Genomic DNA, 18,665 nt, shown 5'->3' with positions numbered 1-18,665 from the left:
GCACAAAGGTGGGGGCTGAGAGCAGAGTGTACAGCACAGACAAGACACTTGTTTTTTTAAATCATGCAGACTAAAGCCAAACCCTGGGACTTAGCAGAGAAGGGTAATAAAAACACACAACCAACTATATTGTTATGCAAATGATTTGAAAAGGCAGGGAGACATTTTTGCAATGCAGCTGTAATGGGCTTCTGCAGCCTGTCTTTAATGAAAATGAGCTCCCTAGTTTTATTTGCACTAAGGGAAACGTGGCACTCGGCGATCCCCATTAGCTCCAGAGATGAATGAAGCAGAACAGTCATGCTTGCATCTTTTGTACATAGTGTTCCGGCAATTTTTATACACAGTAAGAGGCAGGATTAACGTTACAGTTACATACATACACTACAAGAGGCACATTTTTACATGTTTCTAGTTCCTTAGTTGCATAGAAACATAGATACAGGACATTGCGATACAGCACAATACAGGTTAATAACACAGCACAATACCAGCTGCAAACTGGTTGATTGTCTCCCACAGCAGTCAGGTGAGTAGCTGGATGCTTTTTCCTGAACAGAGACACAGATCTCAAAGAGCAGAACTTGTTCGGTATCTGGGTCTGTGGGTGGCAAACCTCCCAAATTCGGTACCGACCTAAACTTTGCAGTTTGGGTCTGATTATCACTAATTAGGAGATTTTATCCCGCAAAACAAGTACATCATCATCAGATAACTTCAGCAGCTTCCACCAACACTCAAAGATGATCCATCTCAATTATGGGAAATCAACTAAGCTAGGAGAGAACATTCTCAAATTACTCTTCTCTGACCAAGAGACTTATGTAAGTGACTGAGTTAGCATATATTTGTTCATATGTTGTCTTGTTGTCTTGCATATTTTGTTTTAACTTTGTGAATGTTTCTTTTCTTTTTAGCTCAATGTAATTTTTCTTGGAATTGCCCTATTTAAAATGTTTCATCATACTGCCATAATGAAACCAGACACTGGTTGCCTTGACAATATCAGGTAAGTTGAGGCTTCACCAGTATTTATTTATTTTGTATTGACTGAGTATTAGCTCTAGGGATACTTCTGCACAGGAACTGAGCAGGAATTGGCTTTGTGAAGTAAAAATATACACAAGGACTCCTTAACGATAATAAAACATCAGTTGGAAGGTCTTCCTAAACCAAAATATAAACTGACAGAAAAGAAAAACATTCCTAATTCCTAATTTAACAGTTCATAGACAGAAGGCAATAGGATGCAGGCAGGGCAGCATCATCCATGAGGCAACATGAGCAGACTACCTCGGGTGGCACTACCTCTTGCCTGTAAGAGGTGGCAGTGCAGTGCATTGAATTTGCAAGAAGTTATGCAAAGCTATGCCTAAAATTAAGTTAAGAACCAGAGCAAAGGAAGGGGAAGACAGTTTGTCTGTCCTGCCATATGCACGGATCAGTGGTCTAGTCAGGATGAGAGTGGGGGTAGGGTAAAAGTTAGCAACATCATCTGTTCATCCCTCTCTGGCAAGAACATTATCAGTAGGTATTCTCCTTAAGGAGACATTGCCAATTAAGGCCACCTTAAAGGCGTGTGGAGACTTAAAGCCATAGATGCTCCACTAGGGAATTCTGGGAAGAATGCAAATAAGTTTTCCAAGGTGTTAAATGGAAAACAATACCTCCTTTTGCTAGCTTCTGGCAAGAACAGTGGAAGACAATAAAAGTCCTGTCCTCTCTGGTTTACATTAAGTCAAAAAGTGCATGCTTTTTATGCATTTATGTATATGACCAAATGTATGCATCTATTTATGTATCAGTGTGTATGAATGTATTTTTTGTGAATGTAAATACTGTATGTGTGTGTGGAAGATAATAGACACTTTTTGTCAACTTGCTGCACACATCAGGCTTACATTTCATAAAACACTTTTTATTTAAATAAATGCTATTCAAAACATATTTCAAGTCTGTGCCGGGCTCTTCATCAGTAACATAGCATACCATTTACTCAGTACTCTAAATCATTGCGTTTTCAGGCAGATCGATTTACCACTTAAATAAGTTGCTGAATAACATTTCCCATATGTCTACTTTACATTTTCATAATTGTTTAAATGTCTGGATAATTTTGATGTCACGCGGCTTACAAATCAAATATCGGTTTTCCATATTTTCAGAATTGACTATTGTAGTTACTGTTTTGAATGAAATTTTAAATATTAAGCATTAACAACCCACTATATTATCAACCCATTTATGAATGTACACTTCTCAAACTATCAGAAACAGCTTTTAGGAAGATTGTTAACCCCTTGAGATCCTCATAGTAATTAAATTAAAATGGTGGTGAAAATTTGTTGGATATACGTTTATTTAGCCTTAAAATTTTGAAATTTACAAAAGATAAAAAGAGAAAACTCATCCTAAAATTTGCTATGCGATTTCTGCCTAGTACAGAGACCCCCCATGTGGCCATTACTTGTTGTATGGGGGCACAGGAAGGAGCAGAGGGGAAGCAGGACCCTGCAGCTGTCAGGATTTTAGTTTTCTCCTTAGCCCCTTTTATAGGTTATAGAATTTTTGCTTTTTCATTATTGGGGCCATGTGATTTTTTTGTGGGATGAGATGTTTTTTCCATTGTTACCATTTTGGGGTTGGTATCCCTTATTGTTTAAAACTTTTTTTTTGAGGCAAGGAGTAGCATTAATTTTGTACTGGATTTTTTTTCCTTTTTTTTGGGGTGTTAATGGCCTAATAATCACGTTATCTTTATTTCATGGGTCATGGGGATACTAAATTTGCCAAATAAAACCCTAATGTAGGGGAAAATCTATCATTTTTTCATCGCCATCTCCCAAGTGAAGACATTTTTACTTTTTTGGCTACAGAGCTGGTTGATAGCTTGTTTTTTGCGGTAGTAAACAAAGTGTTAATCCTAACAAAACACTCACAGTGGTCACCACTAGCATCATTACACAGAAAGGGAATAGACTGGGGAAGAAGGGAAAAAGGTGTCTCACAGAAAATGTAACCTTTATTTATTAAACAGATAAAATGGTATCTTTTTACTTGTTAAAACAAACAACTAAACTTTTCCATTAATGTCTCTATGCCACACAAAGTAATACTTTCACAGTTTCTGAATTAAATTCTCCAGGGACCACAAAAGAGAGGTCCCCCTTTGTTGGATTTTTAAACTCTTTTATGTGGATAATTAACCCTTTCAGTGTAGTACGCAAAGGGATCTATAAATAACAGGCTAAGTTGCCGTGTCAAGTTGTAAAAACAAACCTGACCTGATTAACCTAATTCCACATCAATGTAGTATACTGTGATGGTCACTGAGAGCTACACTACTAAATCAAGCTAGACGCTGCAATACTCCTACAGCGGAGCTGTAACAATTAGCAAGTGACACGTGTGGCTGCTCCCAGCTTGTGTCAGATCGCGATACCAGGCAAGGATGCCAGTACGCAAGCAAGTGGCATTATTGTGAGCTTGAAGTATAGATTCCATAAGCAGTGAATGTATTTTGACAGAGTCCCGACGCGTGTTTGGCCGGGTCTCCCCGGCTTCTTCTAGGCCCTTAGGCCAGGTCATTAATTTGGTTAATTATTACAGATTTTTATGATATATATTTTGATATGTGTCACTCTTTATTTACGTTCACAGTCTATTGCCTTTTATGAAAAACATTTTAGTCTGTTACGACATCTAGTTTAGGTTTATCTGTAAATAGGTACTAACTTATTTGTTCTAATTTATGCTAGGCTATAGTGCATATAGCATACTTTTAGGCTGTGTAAAAATGTTGTAAGTTTTCATTTATCGGTTATTTGTGAATACATGAAATTTAATATCTCTAGTCCTATTATTTACATGACTATATGTGTGTATTAGATTAAATGCATTTTTATTTTCTGTAAATAAATATTAAATATGGGAAATATATCTAAATTAATTGGGTTGGGGTGATAGAAATGACTATAAAGGTAAACCCACATCTGAAATATATATATAAACACGAAAGAAGGAAAGGCAGATGTAAATGGGTGAAAAAATGACAAATTTTATTTAAGAAAAGCGTGACTCCTAAAAACAATTAAAAACCCTATAAAAGAGGGTAGAATAACACATAAACCCCCCAGCATTCAAATATATGATGTGTAATGCACAAACAAAGATGTCAAAATAACTGCATATACATAAACACACGGAAAACACTATGAATCATAGAGCCACCAGTCAGAACACAAAGTAATATGGTAGTACCCTAACAGCAATATATAATCACAGGGGTGCCCAACATGATGTATAGATGTAAACAGAAAAGTAATTGATGTTACCGTGTGGAGGATGTATAGCTGGGGAGAGCAAGGATGCCCTAAAAACCCTATAAAAGAGGGTAGAATAACACATAAACCCCCCAGCATTCAAATATATGATGTGTAATGCACAAACAAAGATGTCAAAATAACTGCATATACATAAACACATGGAAAACACTATGAAGCATAGAGCCACCAGTCAGAACACAAAGTAATATGGTAGTACCCTAACAGCAATATATAATCACAGGGGTGCCCAACATGATGTATAGATGTAAACAGAAAAGTAATTGATGTTACCTTGTGGAGGATGTATAGCTGGGGAGAGCAAGGATGCCCCACGCGTATCGCCCGGCTCACGGGCTTCGTCAGGGGATGTCGGCATTCAAAGGTTGTGAGACTTAAATAGCTGCTTGCTGCTCTGACGAGACACAAACCAGACCCTCCCCCCCATTGACATAAGACCGCCCCTGTGGAAGGGGGCGGCTGCGACACATATCCGGTCCTGCGCAGAAAAAGAATCCAACATGGCCGTGCGTTTCACGGGACCAGAAAGGTGTGCCCATGCGTGCCACTCGACCGGAAGTTGGAGTGCGTGTACTCCAGAATAGTGGAAACATAGCTAATGAATTAATCGTTCCTACTAGTACGAACAAGTCAATGAGGGAGCAAACGAGTAAGATTATATTTAATAGCGGCGAAGCCAATACAAGTATCGGAACTTGGAGAATGGTAAAATATGTTAAACAATAATAGAAAGAAATATGCTCATGTAGTTCTCTATTCAGAACAACATCTGGTGAGGTAAGTACCAACAAATATTGGATTTACAGTACGGCGTTGGATAGATAATATGTCACGCAGTCAATGAATATTTAGTGATCCACACTAGAACAAATCTTCATTCAGGATCCAAAAGTGACAATACACATGGCGCAAGAAGTATCTAGCATGAGCATGGTGAGTACAGAAATATATAGATATCGCCGCTAATGCAAAAAGCCTCGAGGTAATGTCTCCGCTTACCTGATGACATCCCGTTCGGTGTGGTGTGGACACTGTCTAGTCATGTCTCTTCTACTTTCCCTCCCCCTCTATTCCCTATGTTCCCTTCTCCCCACCCCCCTCCCTTCATATTGTACTATATTTGAGCTACTGATGTATTCCAAGCTGTCCACATTTCATTTGGCCTTTTATTATTATTCTTGTTTAGGTTTATTTTGGGCTAGTTGTTTGGCCATCAGGAGTCAAGGGGAATTCTATATGTGTTTTATATAGGTTTTGTGATCATGCATATTTAATTATTTATTTCTCTTGAACATTGTCGTCTTGATCATTTGCTGTTTACATAATTTATTCTAGTGCTGCTCTGGCGAGACCCTGCCGTCCCCTCCCCCCTCTCCCCCCCCCTCCCCTTTTTTCTACAATTTTTTGGGGCATCCCCCATACATGCAATCGGTTTTTTATATAATCATTTATCTTTATTTCTTATTTCTTCATTTTATTTTAATTTTTTCCTTTTCTACTACAGGTGTTGACACACCACGGATATGTACACATTCTTCACAGTTTAGACACATTTTAGTGGACCTTGTTGAATTCCACGTTGAATATGCACCACACTTGAAGTCCACTCGTACCTATGAACTTATATAGCTTGCGTAACAGAATCAGCACTAGTCACCTTATGCATATATAGACATATTGGATAAATTTGTAATGATTTATTTTTGTTCATAATTTTTGTTATATTTTTTTTACCGAATTTGCACCATACTTGAGTCTGTTCTTACTTATATATCCGGTTTAATGGTATTAGCACTTGTCACTTTATGCATATATAGATGTATTGGACACATTTGCAATAATTGATAACTGCCTATAATTTTCTCATATCACTATTTATGTCACATTTCTTGACATTGTTCTATATATGATTCCCCCTCGCATGTATTGTTAGTCTCTCTATACTTAGTGTTGCGTCTCTAGGTGTACTTCTTGCTATGATAGCAGCATGATTTTTGTATATTCAAATAGCCGTTCTTCATCCTAGATGTTGCATCCCAACATCTCTGGCCACATTTATATTACCTCGAGGCTTTTTGCATTAGCGGCGATATCTATATATTTCTGTACTCACCATGCTCATGCTAGATACTTCTTGCGCCATGTGTATTGTCACTTTTGGATCCTGAATGAAGATGTGTTCTAGTGTGGATCACTAAATATTCATTGACTGCGTGACATATTATCTATCCAACGCCGTACTATAAATCCAATATTTGTTGGTACTTACCTCACCAGATGTTGTTCTGAATAGAGAACTACATGAGCATATTTCTTTCTATTATTGTTGAACATATTTTACCATTCTCCAAGTTCCGATACTTGTATTGGCTTCGCCGCTATTAAATATAATCTTACTCGTTTGCTCCCTCATTGACTTGTTCGTACTAGTAGGAACGATTAATTCATTAGCTATGTTTCCACTATTCTGGAGTACACGCACTCCAACTTCCGGTCGAGTGGCACGCATGGGCACACCTTTCTGGTCCCGTGAAACGCACGGCCATGTTGGATTCTTTTTCTGCGCAGGACCGGATATGTGTCGCAGCCGCCCCCTTCCACAGGGGCGGTCTTTTGTCAATGGGGGGGAGGGTCTGGTTTCTGTCTCGTCAGAGCAGCAAGCAGCTATTTAAGTTAAGTCTATTTAAGTCTCACAACCTTTGAATGCCGACATCCCCTGACGAAGCCCGTGAGCCGGGCGATACGCGTGGGGCATCCTTGCTCTCCCCAGCTATACATCCTCCACACGGTAACATCAATTACTTTTCTGTTTACATCTATACATCATGTTGGGCACCCCTGTGATTATATATTGCTGTTAGGGTACTACCATATTACTTTGTGTTCTGACTGGTGGCTCTATGCTTCATAGTGTTTTCCGTGTGTTTATGTATATGCAGTTATTTTGACATCTTTGTTTGTGCATTACACATCATATATTTGAATGCTGGGGGGTTTATGTGTTATTCTACCCTCTTTTTAGGTTTTTAGGGCATCCTTGCTCTCCCCAGCTATACATCCTCCACACGGTAACATCAATTACTTTTCTGTTTACATCTATACATCATGTTAGGCACCCCTGTGATTATATATTGCTGTTAGGGTACTACCATATTACTTTGTGTTCTGACTGGTGGCTCTATGCTTCATAGTGTTTTCCATGTGTTTATGTATATGCAGTTATTTTGACATCTTTGTTTGTGCATTACACATCATATATTTGAATGCTGGGGGGTTTATGTGTTATTCTACCCTCTTTTATAGGGTTTTTAATTGTTTTTAGGAGTCACGCTTTTCTTAAATAAAATTTGTCATTTTTTCACCCATTTACATCTGCCTTTCCTTCTTTCGTGTTTATATGGGAAATATATGTAACAGAGTGTGATGTGCCAGAACTATAGGTTTGAGCATTCTTATTTTGATGTTCTCTAAACCCAACAGTGTCAAACAGCAACCTTTTGGGGCTCTGTAAAAGGTTAAAGTGTGGTCTATGCTTCTATTTACATGTTTAAAACTATACTGGAGGGAGGTTAGTGGAAAAAGTCAAGTCTCCCTTTATAAAAGTATTTTTCAAGGGAATTACTCTAATGATAGGGAACAAGCTAAATAAAAAGCTGATGATTGCAAAATGTGTTGAAACTGATTGCTTAGAAGCCCTGATCCCAGTTGAGTTAAGAAATTTAAATATATATATTTGAATATCCTTAGCTTTCTGGGCTTTAAGGATTAAAAAAAGGGAGAAAGAGGAGATATTTCATGGTCTCTGCCATTTGCTTCCTACATAGTGACAATATCTAAATAGCAATGTTAAATATTGGTACATTTTTAATTGGAGCCTATATGAGAGTTAGGCGGATGTACTTTGTTTTATTATTTGTTTTCTGCATAACAAATTGCACTTCATAGTGACGGTATTTTAATATGCAATGCCGTGAATTGGGAAATGGGAAAAAATTCCAAATGCAGTGAAATTGATGAAAAAATGCTTTTGCGCCGTTTTCTTGTGGGCTTGGATTTTACAGCTTTCATGGTGCACCCCAAATGATATGTCTACTTTATTATAGGGGTCGGTGCGATAACGGGGATACCAAATTTGTATAGGTTTTAGAATGTTTATTTATATTTATTTCAGTTCTAGGGTGCTTTGAATTTTTAGGTTTTTTATTTTAATTTTTTTTTCTGTTTTTCAGACTCCCTATGGTACTTTAACCCTATGCTGTCTGATTGATCCTACCATATACTGCCATACTACAGTATGGAAAATTGAAATGTGCAAATTGAAACAAGACAGCCTCGGGTCTTTGTATGACCCTAGAATGTCTTGGGACCAGATTGCCTCTCCCCAATGACATCACAATGCCTCTCCCCAATGGCGATCTTTGCCTAAGTGCCGCCATCTTTTTGAAGCTGCTGGCAGCTTTTCTAGCGTGGATGGACAGATTTATTATGCAGCAAACACTTACTGGCCATTCACTCACAGCCGACTCATAAGGTATTTAATATGTCGTATGTCGTAAGGGGTTAGATGCATCAAATAATATTATAGAGACTTCATGTATAATATTAATTTTTGTATGCCAGACTATATATATTACATATTTTTACAATAAATAATATTTTTGAAAAAGATATATAAGAGAATCTGGTTGTGCTAGAATCATATTTTTACATAATTTTGTATTTAGTTTACCGTTTAACACACAGAAATGTTGACAGCACATCAACCATTTTGATGGAGGAGGGTCTAACTCTCAGCAGTATTAGCCTATGAAAAGCTTTAAAGAGGTATTTGGGATAAGATCAATTACTGAACCTTTTTGTAAAGTAAATTGCATTCCTTCTTGAATGATGTTGCATTTTAATAATATGAAGTGCACTTAAATAATGGGTCACAGGGATATCTGACCTTAGGGATTGTGGATGCCAACTCTGCCAACAGATATATCTCCGTTATTATTTGTCTGAACTAATAAATATCATAAGATGAAGAAAATAAATTTCACATGCAAATTTCATCCCTATGTTGTTGTTATTGAGGGCATAACACTGGGTCTTATTATGGACTAACGTAGTCAATATATCTTCCTCTATATAAGAAATGCCTGGTATAATCGAGAAGATCCTCAGCAAAGACTATGGTATCCTTCTACCAACCAAGGAAGAGGTCGCATAGGAGGCTGCATACGTCACCCCCATAGGTATACTGCTTACTTGGTGGTAGAAAAAAAACATCAAATAGGAAGTGAGAATGAACAGAAGTAGCTTAAAAAGAGTGTTTCGTGAACTGGACACCTTTCATGGTAAGAAGGTACTAAACTGATGCCAAGCCAAATCTATCTTCAATATTGCATATTTCCATACTAAAGTGAATCACATCAATACTGGCAATCATGGTTTTACCGGTCAGTTCAATATCTTGTATTTTTTGTATTGCATTTTTTGTATCCTGTAAATATGATGGTAGAGAGGATACAAACAGTTGTTGTAGGAAGTCAATGTAGGTTCTGCTCTTGTGTCTCAAGTTATTACACCCTCACAGCCAGCTGGCGGCTAGATACGCACTCCAATATCTAAGTGTTGTGCCAATTTACACTAAGGGGTTTGCCCATGAAAGAAAGTTCTCAAATGTTAATCCCCTAGTGATGTTTGAACAGTAAAGATCATAATTAATCACTTATTTGGCAATTTGACTCAGTTTTATTGCTGTTTTGATCCTATTATTCAGTGATGGTCTGTGTAACATTCCAGAGTGTGGGTGGGCACTAACTGAACAGATACTTCATGATTTTTTCTGCTATGAGATGCGGTGTGCTGACAATGTGCTTAGATTATCAGAGTTCAGGGTCCAGCTACACTTTTATTTAATTTTTGAAGATTCTATTAGTATTTGACAAATAGAAAAAGAGGGATGAAACAGATCAGAGTCATGAGATGGAAAAAAGACACAATGACACACTTAGTAAATACAACAAAAAAAAAAATCAAATGCTCCATGTCTTTTTGTAAAAGAACAGTTCTATTCAGTTAAGGTTCGCTCTCACCATTCCAACATAATCAGAAATAAAAACCCTTTCAAAAGCATTTAATCCACACACAAGGTCGAGTGTAGTGGATAGTGTATATCAGTTTAATATCTTTAAAATGCCAAAACACCTCGCCCAACCCAAGGTTTTGCCTCTTTGTGGTTTTTCTGGGGTTTGTTGTCTGAAGTAACATTAGGCGTTTGAATCAAAATCACAGACATCCAATAAAACATCACTATAGTCTAAATTTCACTACTCCCCACATAATAAAAAGACTATTATTGTTTACCTAAAAATATAAATTTTAGACTACAAGCCATATATTAATCTCTCATTAACAACATTGGTAAACAGGCCCCATTAACCCACAGTGCCGTAGTGCTGGATCATGGCATACTCCATGTGTCCCTGTTATACAGATATCCATTATCAATAACCAACATATCATTTAAAAAAAACATCTATCCAAACCCCATTTCTATGCTGGTAATATCATGAATTCTTATTCTGAATAATTATTCAAGGTATTATATAAATATATACCAAGCTCCGTGTGATATCCTGTGTGCTTATCAAAGTAATTTTTTTATTCATTATTCTAATTTTGTGGGAGTTTTTATTTTTTATTTTATTTTTATTTTGTCCCCAAGTGGTCCACAGCATAATTTTTATCTGTTCAGGGTTATTACTATTAAGACTAAATTCTAAATTAGAACTATATGTAATATTATTAAAAATCTGACTACACATTTTATGCTCAGAGATCCTATTTGCATTCTTATTTCATTATTTCACCAGAAATGTGAAAATGGCCCTACACTTTAAAAGCTCTTTTTAGAATAGAAAACTTTTAAATTTAAAGTCTATGTTGAGACCATACGGTTGCAATGTTTTTAGCTGATAGATCCAGAAACTCTCTCTAATATTGAATTTTTTTCCCCAGATCTTCACCTCTTCAATCTGCTTTCACTAGCTCTAAACCAAAGAATATTAATCCCTTGGGGTTCTGGTTATGTTTGGTTTTAAAATGTTGCAGATAGGCTATGTGTCATAATCCACTTCCTAATGGCCCTAATGTGTTTACCTATATGTATCCTTTGTTTCCTTCTAGTTCTACCCACACATCTAAACCCATAGGGACAATTATGCAGAACAAGTTTCACAATTAATTTAACTTTGGATATCCAAATTTTGATACAACCTTTCATAACCTTACCATTTACACCTTTTCACCTTTAATTTCTCCTTCTTTAATAGAGCTGGGCGTGACCAGGCCCTTGATGTTTTCTGTCTTCCTAAACACTATATAGGGTTAGTTTGTATAATGTTCCCTACAACTGGGTCATTAGCAATAAGGTGCCATTTTTTACTTCAATAGTTTTTTAAACAATTATGCTTCTTTACAATAACCCATAACAAAAATGGGATCCCTATTTATTATTTATCTGGGACCTATGGACCTTCCTATGTTTGTCTCTGTTCATAACCTCTTTTAATGCTTTATCAAGAATATCTTCCTTTTAGAAAAAATTCAATACTACTTGAATAAGAATTACTTTTGGTATGGGGCTTATTATTACAACCAGGTAATTGGGACTGCGATGGGTGCGAAGGTCGTGCCTAGTGGACGGATACATACTGCTTAGCTTCCTGCTTCCTTGCATGCACCGTAGGAATTTGTGTTATAATTCAGCCGACAGCCAGATGACATAGGGCAAGGAGTTGTGAGCAAGCCGCGGGACTCGCATGTATGAACCCGCCCACCTCAAGTCGCTAGACTCTCTGCCTGGTTACCAGGCAGAGAATAAATGTTCATATTTCCCTTTTCGGAGCAGAGATTTTATTACCTGAAGAAAGCTTGCCCTTGTGCTATAAGGTTCCCTTTAAAGAGGTAATGAACAGGGACTAACATAAGAAGCTGGATAGGTCTAAGAAAAATACTAGAGATCCCATTTTTGTTATGTTATGGTTATGGTGTTATGGTAAATAAGCATTATTGTTTAAAAAAACTATTAAAAAAAATGCCACCTTATTGCTAATGACCCGGTTGTAGGGAACCGTTTAACAAATCAACCACTTATAATGTTTAGTAAGACAGCAAACATCCAGGACCTGGTCACATCCAGCTATGTAAAAGAAGGAGGAATGAAAGGGGTAAGGTTATGAAAGGTTTATATGCATGTAGAAGGTGTACCTCATGCAGAAATAGAAGAATAATTTACATTTTGATATATATTTTTCTTATGATATTACCGGCATAGAAATATGTGGGTTGGTTAGATGTTTTTGGATTGTTTTTAGGGCTTATATACAGTATGGAAATGATATGTTGGTTGTAGATAATGAAAAGGAACACGTGGAGTATGCCATGATCCAGCACTACAGCACTGCAAGTTAATGGCGACTGTTTTCCAATGTTGTTTATGAGGGGTTACTATATGATTTTTAGTCTAAAATTTTATTATTTTGGGCTATTGGTAAAGCTTAATAATTTTTTTATTATGTGGGGAGTAGCAAGTGTTGAAATTTAGACTATGGTGATGTTTAATTGAATGTCCATCTTACGTCAGAAACCATACCTCGGAAGATCTATGAAGAGGTGAAACCTAAGGTCGGGCAAACTGATATGCGGTACTTTTAACATGCTTTGTGAGTATATTATTTAAAATCTTTTTTACCAATGCCTGGGCGATCTGTACAACTGTGTACCTCCTGTCTCCTGTAGAATCCGCGTGGAATGGCTTCAGACACAGAGGGGTTTGGATGCCAGCATCGTTGGTCCTTGTGTGGAGATTTTGATTTTTGTAAATCTATGAAAACATCATCAAAACTGTATTAATTTGGGGTGCACAGTGAAAGCCTTAAAATCCAAGCCCACAAGAAAATGGTGCAAATGCATTTTTTAACACTTTCTCTGTATTCAGAATTTTTTTCCTGCTTCCCAGTACACGGCATATTATATAAAATACTGTCACTGTAGTGTAATGTTTTAGTCAGAAAACAAGTCCTCACACTGCTCGTGAAGGGGTTAATAGCAAACAGAAAAGCGATTGTCCAAGCTTTTTGCGACTGTGCAGTGTCTAAAGTGGAATTTAGGCTTGAGGGACTTTAGCAGGTAACTGCTGTTTTTTTTTGTGGTATACTTTTTCTTTTCTACCATATATTCTCTTGTATTCCCCATGACTACAATGGACTTCATAGGTGCCAATGCTACACAATGTACATTCTGTGTCATGTATGCTTTCCTTAAACAACCATTTGAGGGGGAATACTGCTGTGTGGGATGTGTGAAAATTGGTCATCTGGAATCCCAGATTCTGGATCTAAATGAGCAAGTTTTAAGGCTGCGAGCAATTGACAATACGAAGCAAAGTCTGCTGCTCCTGGAGCACAAACTCACTGGGGAAGATGGCTGTGCGGATGGTAGTATGGAGGTGCAGAGTGAGGGGGAAGCTAGTTGGATAACATATAGAAGGGGACCTTCTGCTCCAGTAAGAAGGGGAATGGGAGCACAAGCATGGTCAGACAGGTGCCGATAGTGGGAGATTCACATACAGGGCATTCTGTCACAAAGATGTGCATGTTGCGGATCGTGTTGACTGATTACTGGAAGGGGCTGTTGAGGATCCAGTGGTCATGGTCCACATTGGCACCAGTGACAAAGTAAGAGGTAGTTGAAAGGTCCTTAAAAATTATTTAAGAGAAAACAGTGTAGATAGGGAACTGGTAAAATCAGGGAATAAGACCCAGAATAGGTATAGGGAAACCCATATAAAGTGTACACTCACCGGCCACTTTATTAGGTACACCTGTCCAACTGCTCGTTAACACTTAATTTCTAATCAGCCAATCACATGGCGGCAACTCAGTGCATTTAGGCATGTAGACATGGTCAAGACAATCTCCTGCAGTTCGAACCGAGCATCAGTATGGGGAAGAAAGGTGATTTGAGTGCCTTTGAACGTGGCATGGTTGTTGGTGCCAGAAGGGCTGGTCTGAGTATTTCAGAAACTGCTGATCTACTGGGATTTTCACACACAACCATCTCTAGGGTTTACAGAGAATGGTCCGAAAAAGAAAAAACATCCAGTGAGCGGCAGTTCTGTGGGCGGAAATGCCTTGTTGATGCCAGAGGTCAGAGGAGAATGGACAGACTGGTTCGAGCTGATAGAAAGGCAATAGTGACTCAAATCGCCACCCGTTACAACCAAGGTAGGCATAAGAGCATCTCTGAACGCACAGTACGTCGAACTTTGAGGCAGATGGGCTACAGCAGCAGAAGACCACACCGGGTGCCACTCCTTTCAGCTAAGAACAGGAAACTAAGGATACAATTTACACAAGCTCATCGAAATTGGAAAGTAGAGGAAAAACGTTGCCTGGTATGAGAAGTCTCGATTTCTGCTGCGACATTCGGTAGGGTCAGAATTTGGCGTCAACAACATGAAAGCATGGATCCATCCTGCCTTGTATCAACGGTTCAGGCTGGTGATGGTGTGGGGAATATTTTCTTGGCACTCTTTGGGTACCAATTGAGCATCATTGCAATGCCACAACCTACCTGAGTATTGTTGCTGACCATGTCCATCCCTTTATGACCACAATGTACCCAACATCTGAAGGCTACTTTCAGCAGGATAATGCGCCATGTCATAAAGCTGGAATCATCTCAGACTGGTTTCTTGAACATGACAATGAGTTCACTATACTCAAATGGCCTCCACAGTCACCAGGTCTCAATCCAATAGAGCATCTTTGGGATGTGGTGGAACGCGAGATTCGCATCATGGATGTACAGCCGACAAATCTGCGGCAACAGTGTGATGCCATCATGTCAATATTGACCAAAATCGCTGAGGAATGCTTCCAGCACCTCGTTGAATCTATGCCACGAAGAATTGAGGCAGTTCTGAAGGCAAAAGGGGTCCAACTCATTACAAGCATGGTGTACCTAATAAAGTGGCCGGTGAGTGTATGTACACTAATGTCAGAAGCATAGTATCATGGTATCATATGCCTTTGGATTATTAGCCCCCAGGTGCATAACCTTACATGTATCCACATTGAACTTCATTTGCCAAGTGGATGACCAAAAAACTCAGTTTGTCCAAGTCACCCTGCAGCCTCTGAACATCCTCCATAGGCTGTATTACTCTACACAGCTTGGTGTCATCTGCAAAAATAGACACATTGCTATTAATTCCTACCTCTATATCATTAATAAATATATTAAATAGTAGTGGGCCAAGCACAAAACCCAGGGGTACACCACTCATAACTGCCGAGAAGGAATCATTGACTACAACTCTGGATACGATCCTTCAAACAGTTTTCAATCCAGTTGCAAATTATTCCTGCCAAACCAATAGACATTATTTTATCCATCAGGCCATTTACACAAGAGGGACAGTGTCAAATGCCTTTGCAAAGTCCAAGAACACAATATCCACAGCAGCTCACCTGTTCAGGCATCTGCTCACCTCTTCATAGAAGCAGATCAGGTTAGTCTGACAACTTCTTGTCAGGCTTGCAGGTGTGGATCTTCTGGACCACTGCAGACGATGACACAAGCCACTACCTGGGACCGGAGTCTAAGTGGTACCCGGTCGTAACCAGAGCCCGCCGCAAGGCGGGTTAGACAAGCTGCGGCGTGGTACCACCACGTCGTTCCTCAGGCGTGACTTGTCTGCAGTGGCGGCCAAGGTAGAAGTACAGAGACAGCAGACAATCTCGTGGTCGAAGTCCAGGCACAAGGTCAGGGCAGGCGGCAGAGGTGCAACGTCAGAGTCCGGTCCAGAGTCAGCAACAGGAGGTCCAAGCAGAAGGGTACGGGAACACAGCACACACGACAGCAGCACAGTGGAACACTGGTACACGGGAACACGGAGGAGGTCAGGTAATACAGGAACACGGAGGAGGTCAGGTAACACTGGAACACGGAAGAGGTCAGGTAACACTGGAACACGGAAGAGGTCAGGTAACACTGGAACACGGAGGAGGTCAGGTAACACTGGAACACAGAGACACAGGTACACAGGAGACACAGGAACGCAGAAGACACAGGAACGCAGGAATCGCAGGCAAATCGCAGAATAGCTTTCTCTCAGGCTGTGAGGCACAAAGATCCGGCAAGGGCTTGCAGGAAGAGGCAGGCTTATATAGAATTAGTTAAATGGCGCACTGGCCCTTTAAATCTTAGCGAGCCGGAAGGTGAGGGAAGTCGGCCACCAGACCCCGGGGAGGCACGGGTGCACCCGCGATCCGAGACAGGGATCGCGGGAGCACCCGTGACAGTACCCCCCCTTTGGCCTCCCCGTCTTCCTCTTGGACCCAAGAAATCTCTGGAGGAGAGTCCGATCCAAAATGTTTTCTTCAGGGCTCCCAAGATCTCTCCTCAGGCCCAAACCCCTTCCAGTCTACAAAAAAAGAACCACTTTCCCCTCACGATCTTCATGTCCAGAACATCCTTAACATCATAAACATCTGGGGAATCCGCTTCAGGAGCAGGAGGAGGGGTTTGTTCGGAGAAGCGGTTCAAGATGAATGGCTTCAGGAGGGAGACATGAAAGGAGTTCGGGATGCGAATGGATGGAGGAAGGCGGAGCTTGTAGGCCACAGGGTTGATATGCTTCAGCACCTTAAATGGACCCAGATAGCGAGGACCAAGCTTGTAGCTGGGAATCTTTAAGGACAGCGACACTTTATCCTCTGGAGAGAAGATGGGAGGAGGCCTGCGTTTCTTGTCAGCCTGGAGGCGGAAGCCTGCCACAGTGAAAGGCGAGTCTGCTCCCAGATGGTCTTCAGATCGCAAATCAACTCATTAACTGCAGGAAAATCCGTGGGCATAGGCAGAGGGAGAGGAGGACGTGGATATTGTCCAAAGACGATGAAGAAGGGAGAACCAACAGAAGTTTCAGAGCTCAGAGAATTGTATGAGAACTCCGCCCATGGAAATAAAGCGGACCAGTCGTCTTGGCGGGCCGAGGCGAAAGGGCGAAGGTAGCAGCCTAGAGTTTGATTGACTCTCTCTGCCTGTCCTTTAGACTGTGGATGGCATGCAGAAGAGAAGTCCAGTTTCACCTTTAGCTGATTACACAGAGATCGCCAGAAGCGAGAGACAAACTGAACCCCTCGATCCGAAACGATGTGCAACGGAAGTCCATGCAGCCAAAAAATGTGGATGAAGAATAGGCTGGCGAGGGGTGGAGCAGACGGCAGACCAGGCAATGGAACAAAATGGGACATTTTTGAGAACCGGTCGGTTACCACCCAGATGACAGTATTCCCAGAGGACGGTGGAAGCTCTGTAATAAAGACCATGGCCACGTGAATACACGGGCGGCTGGGTATCGGCAACGGCATCAGGAGACCAGCAGGTTTGAGGCGTGATGGCTTGTTACGAGCACAGGAAATGCAGGAGCCCACGAAATCTCGCACATCTTTGGCCAGGTCTGGCCACCAATAGCAACGGGAGATGAGGGCTATTGAACGCTGTACTCCAGGGTGTCCAGCCACACAATAGCAATGTCCCCAAGTCAGAATTCTCCTACGTAGGGCAGGTCGAACATACGTCTTGCCTGGTGGAAGCTGCCGGAGGTTCACTGGAGCAGCAAGAACCAGCCGTTCCGGAGGTACAATATGACTAGGGGCAGGATCTTCACCAACCACATCTGAAGCACGAGAAAGAGCATCGGCTTTAATGTTCTTCTCTGCAGGGCGGAAATGTATGAGAAAATCAAATCGGGAGAAGAAAAGAGACCAACGAGCCTGACGAGGATTTAGACGCTGAGCAGTCTGGAGATACAGGAGATTCTTGTGGTCGGTATAAACATGGACCAGATGACGAGCTCCTTCCAGAAGATAGCGCTATTCCTCCAAAGCTAGCTTTATGGCCAAGAGTTCCCGATCTCCAATGGAATAATTCCTTTCGGCAGGTGTGAACGTCTTTGAGAAGAAACCGCAGGTGTAGGTACGACCCTTGGGCCCCTTCTGGGTAAGGACGGCCCCGGCACCAACGGATGAAGCATCAACTTCTAAGGCTTTTCCGTGTCAGGCCTTGTGAGTACAGGCGCAGAGGCAAAAGCAGACTACAACCTAGTGAAGGCATCTTCAACAGCCGGAGGCCATTGTCTCGGATAAGCATTCTTCTTAGTCAATACCACGATAGGAGCCACAAGGGAGGAGAAGTGGGGAATAAATTGTCGATAATAGTTGGCAAAGCCCAAAAATCTCTGTATGGCACGTAATCCCACTGGGAGAG

The 18,665-nt window shown here is 40.4% G+C and overlaps 1 protein-coding gene across 12 annotated transcripts in view; it reads left to right on the top strand.

Moving 5' to 3' along the window:
- Positions 1-18,665, top strand: part of ADGRL3 (adhesion G protein-coupled receptor L3) — a 1,100,912-nt gene that overhangs the window by 783,432 nt on the left and 298,815 nt on the right. For all 12 annotated transcript variants that reach the window (XM_072113828.1, XM_072113827.1, XM_072113826.1 and 9 more), the window contains one exon: positions 918-1,009. In XM_072113828.1, coding sequence (XP_071969929.1) covers positions 918-1,009 — 92 coding nt within the window. The remainder of the gene's footprint in view (positions 1-917; positions 1,010-18,665) is intronic.

This window comes from Engystomops pustulosus, chromosome 1, assembly GCF_040894005.1.
Source record: "Engystomops pustulosus chromosome 1, aEngPut4.maternal, whole genome shotgun sequence".
NCBI classification, from domain to species: domain Eukaryota; kingdom Metazoa; phylum Chordata; class Amphibia; order Anura; family Leptodactylidae; genus Engystomops; species Engystomops pustulosus.
This window is presented reverse-complemented; position numbering and strand designations above follow the sequence as displayed.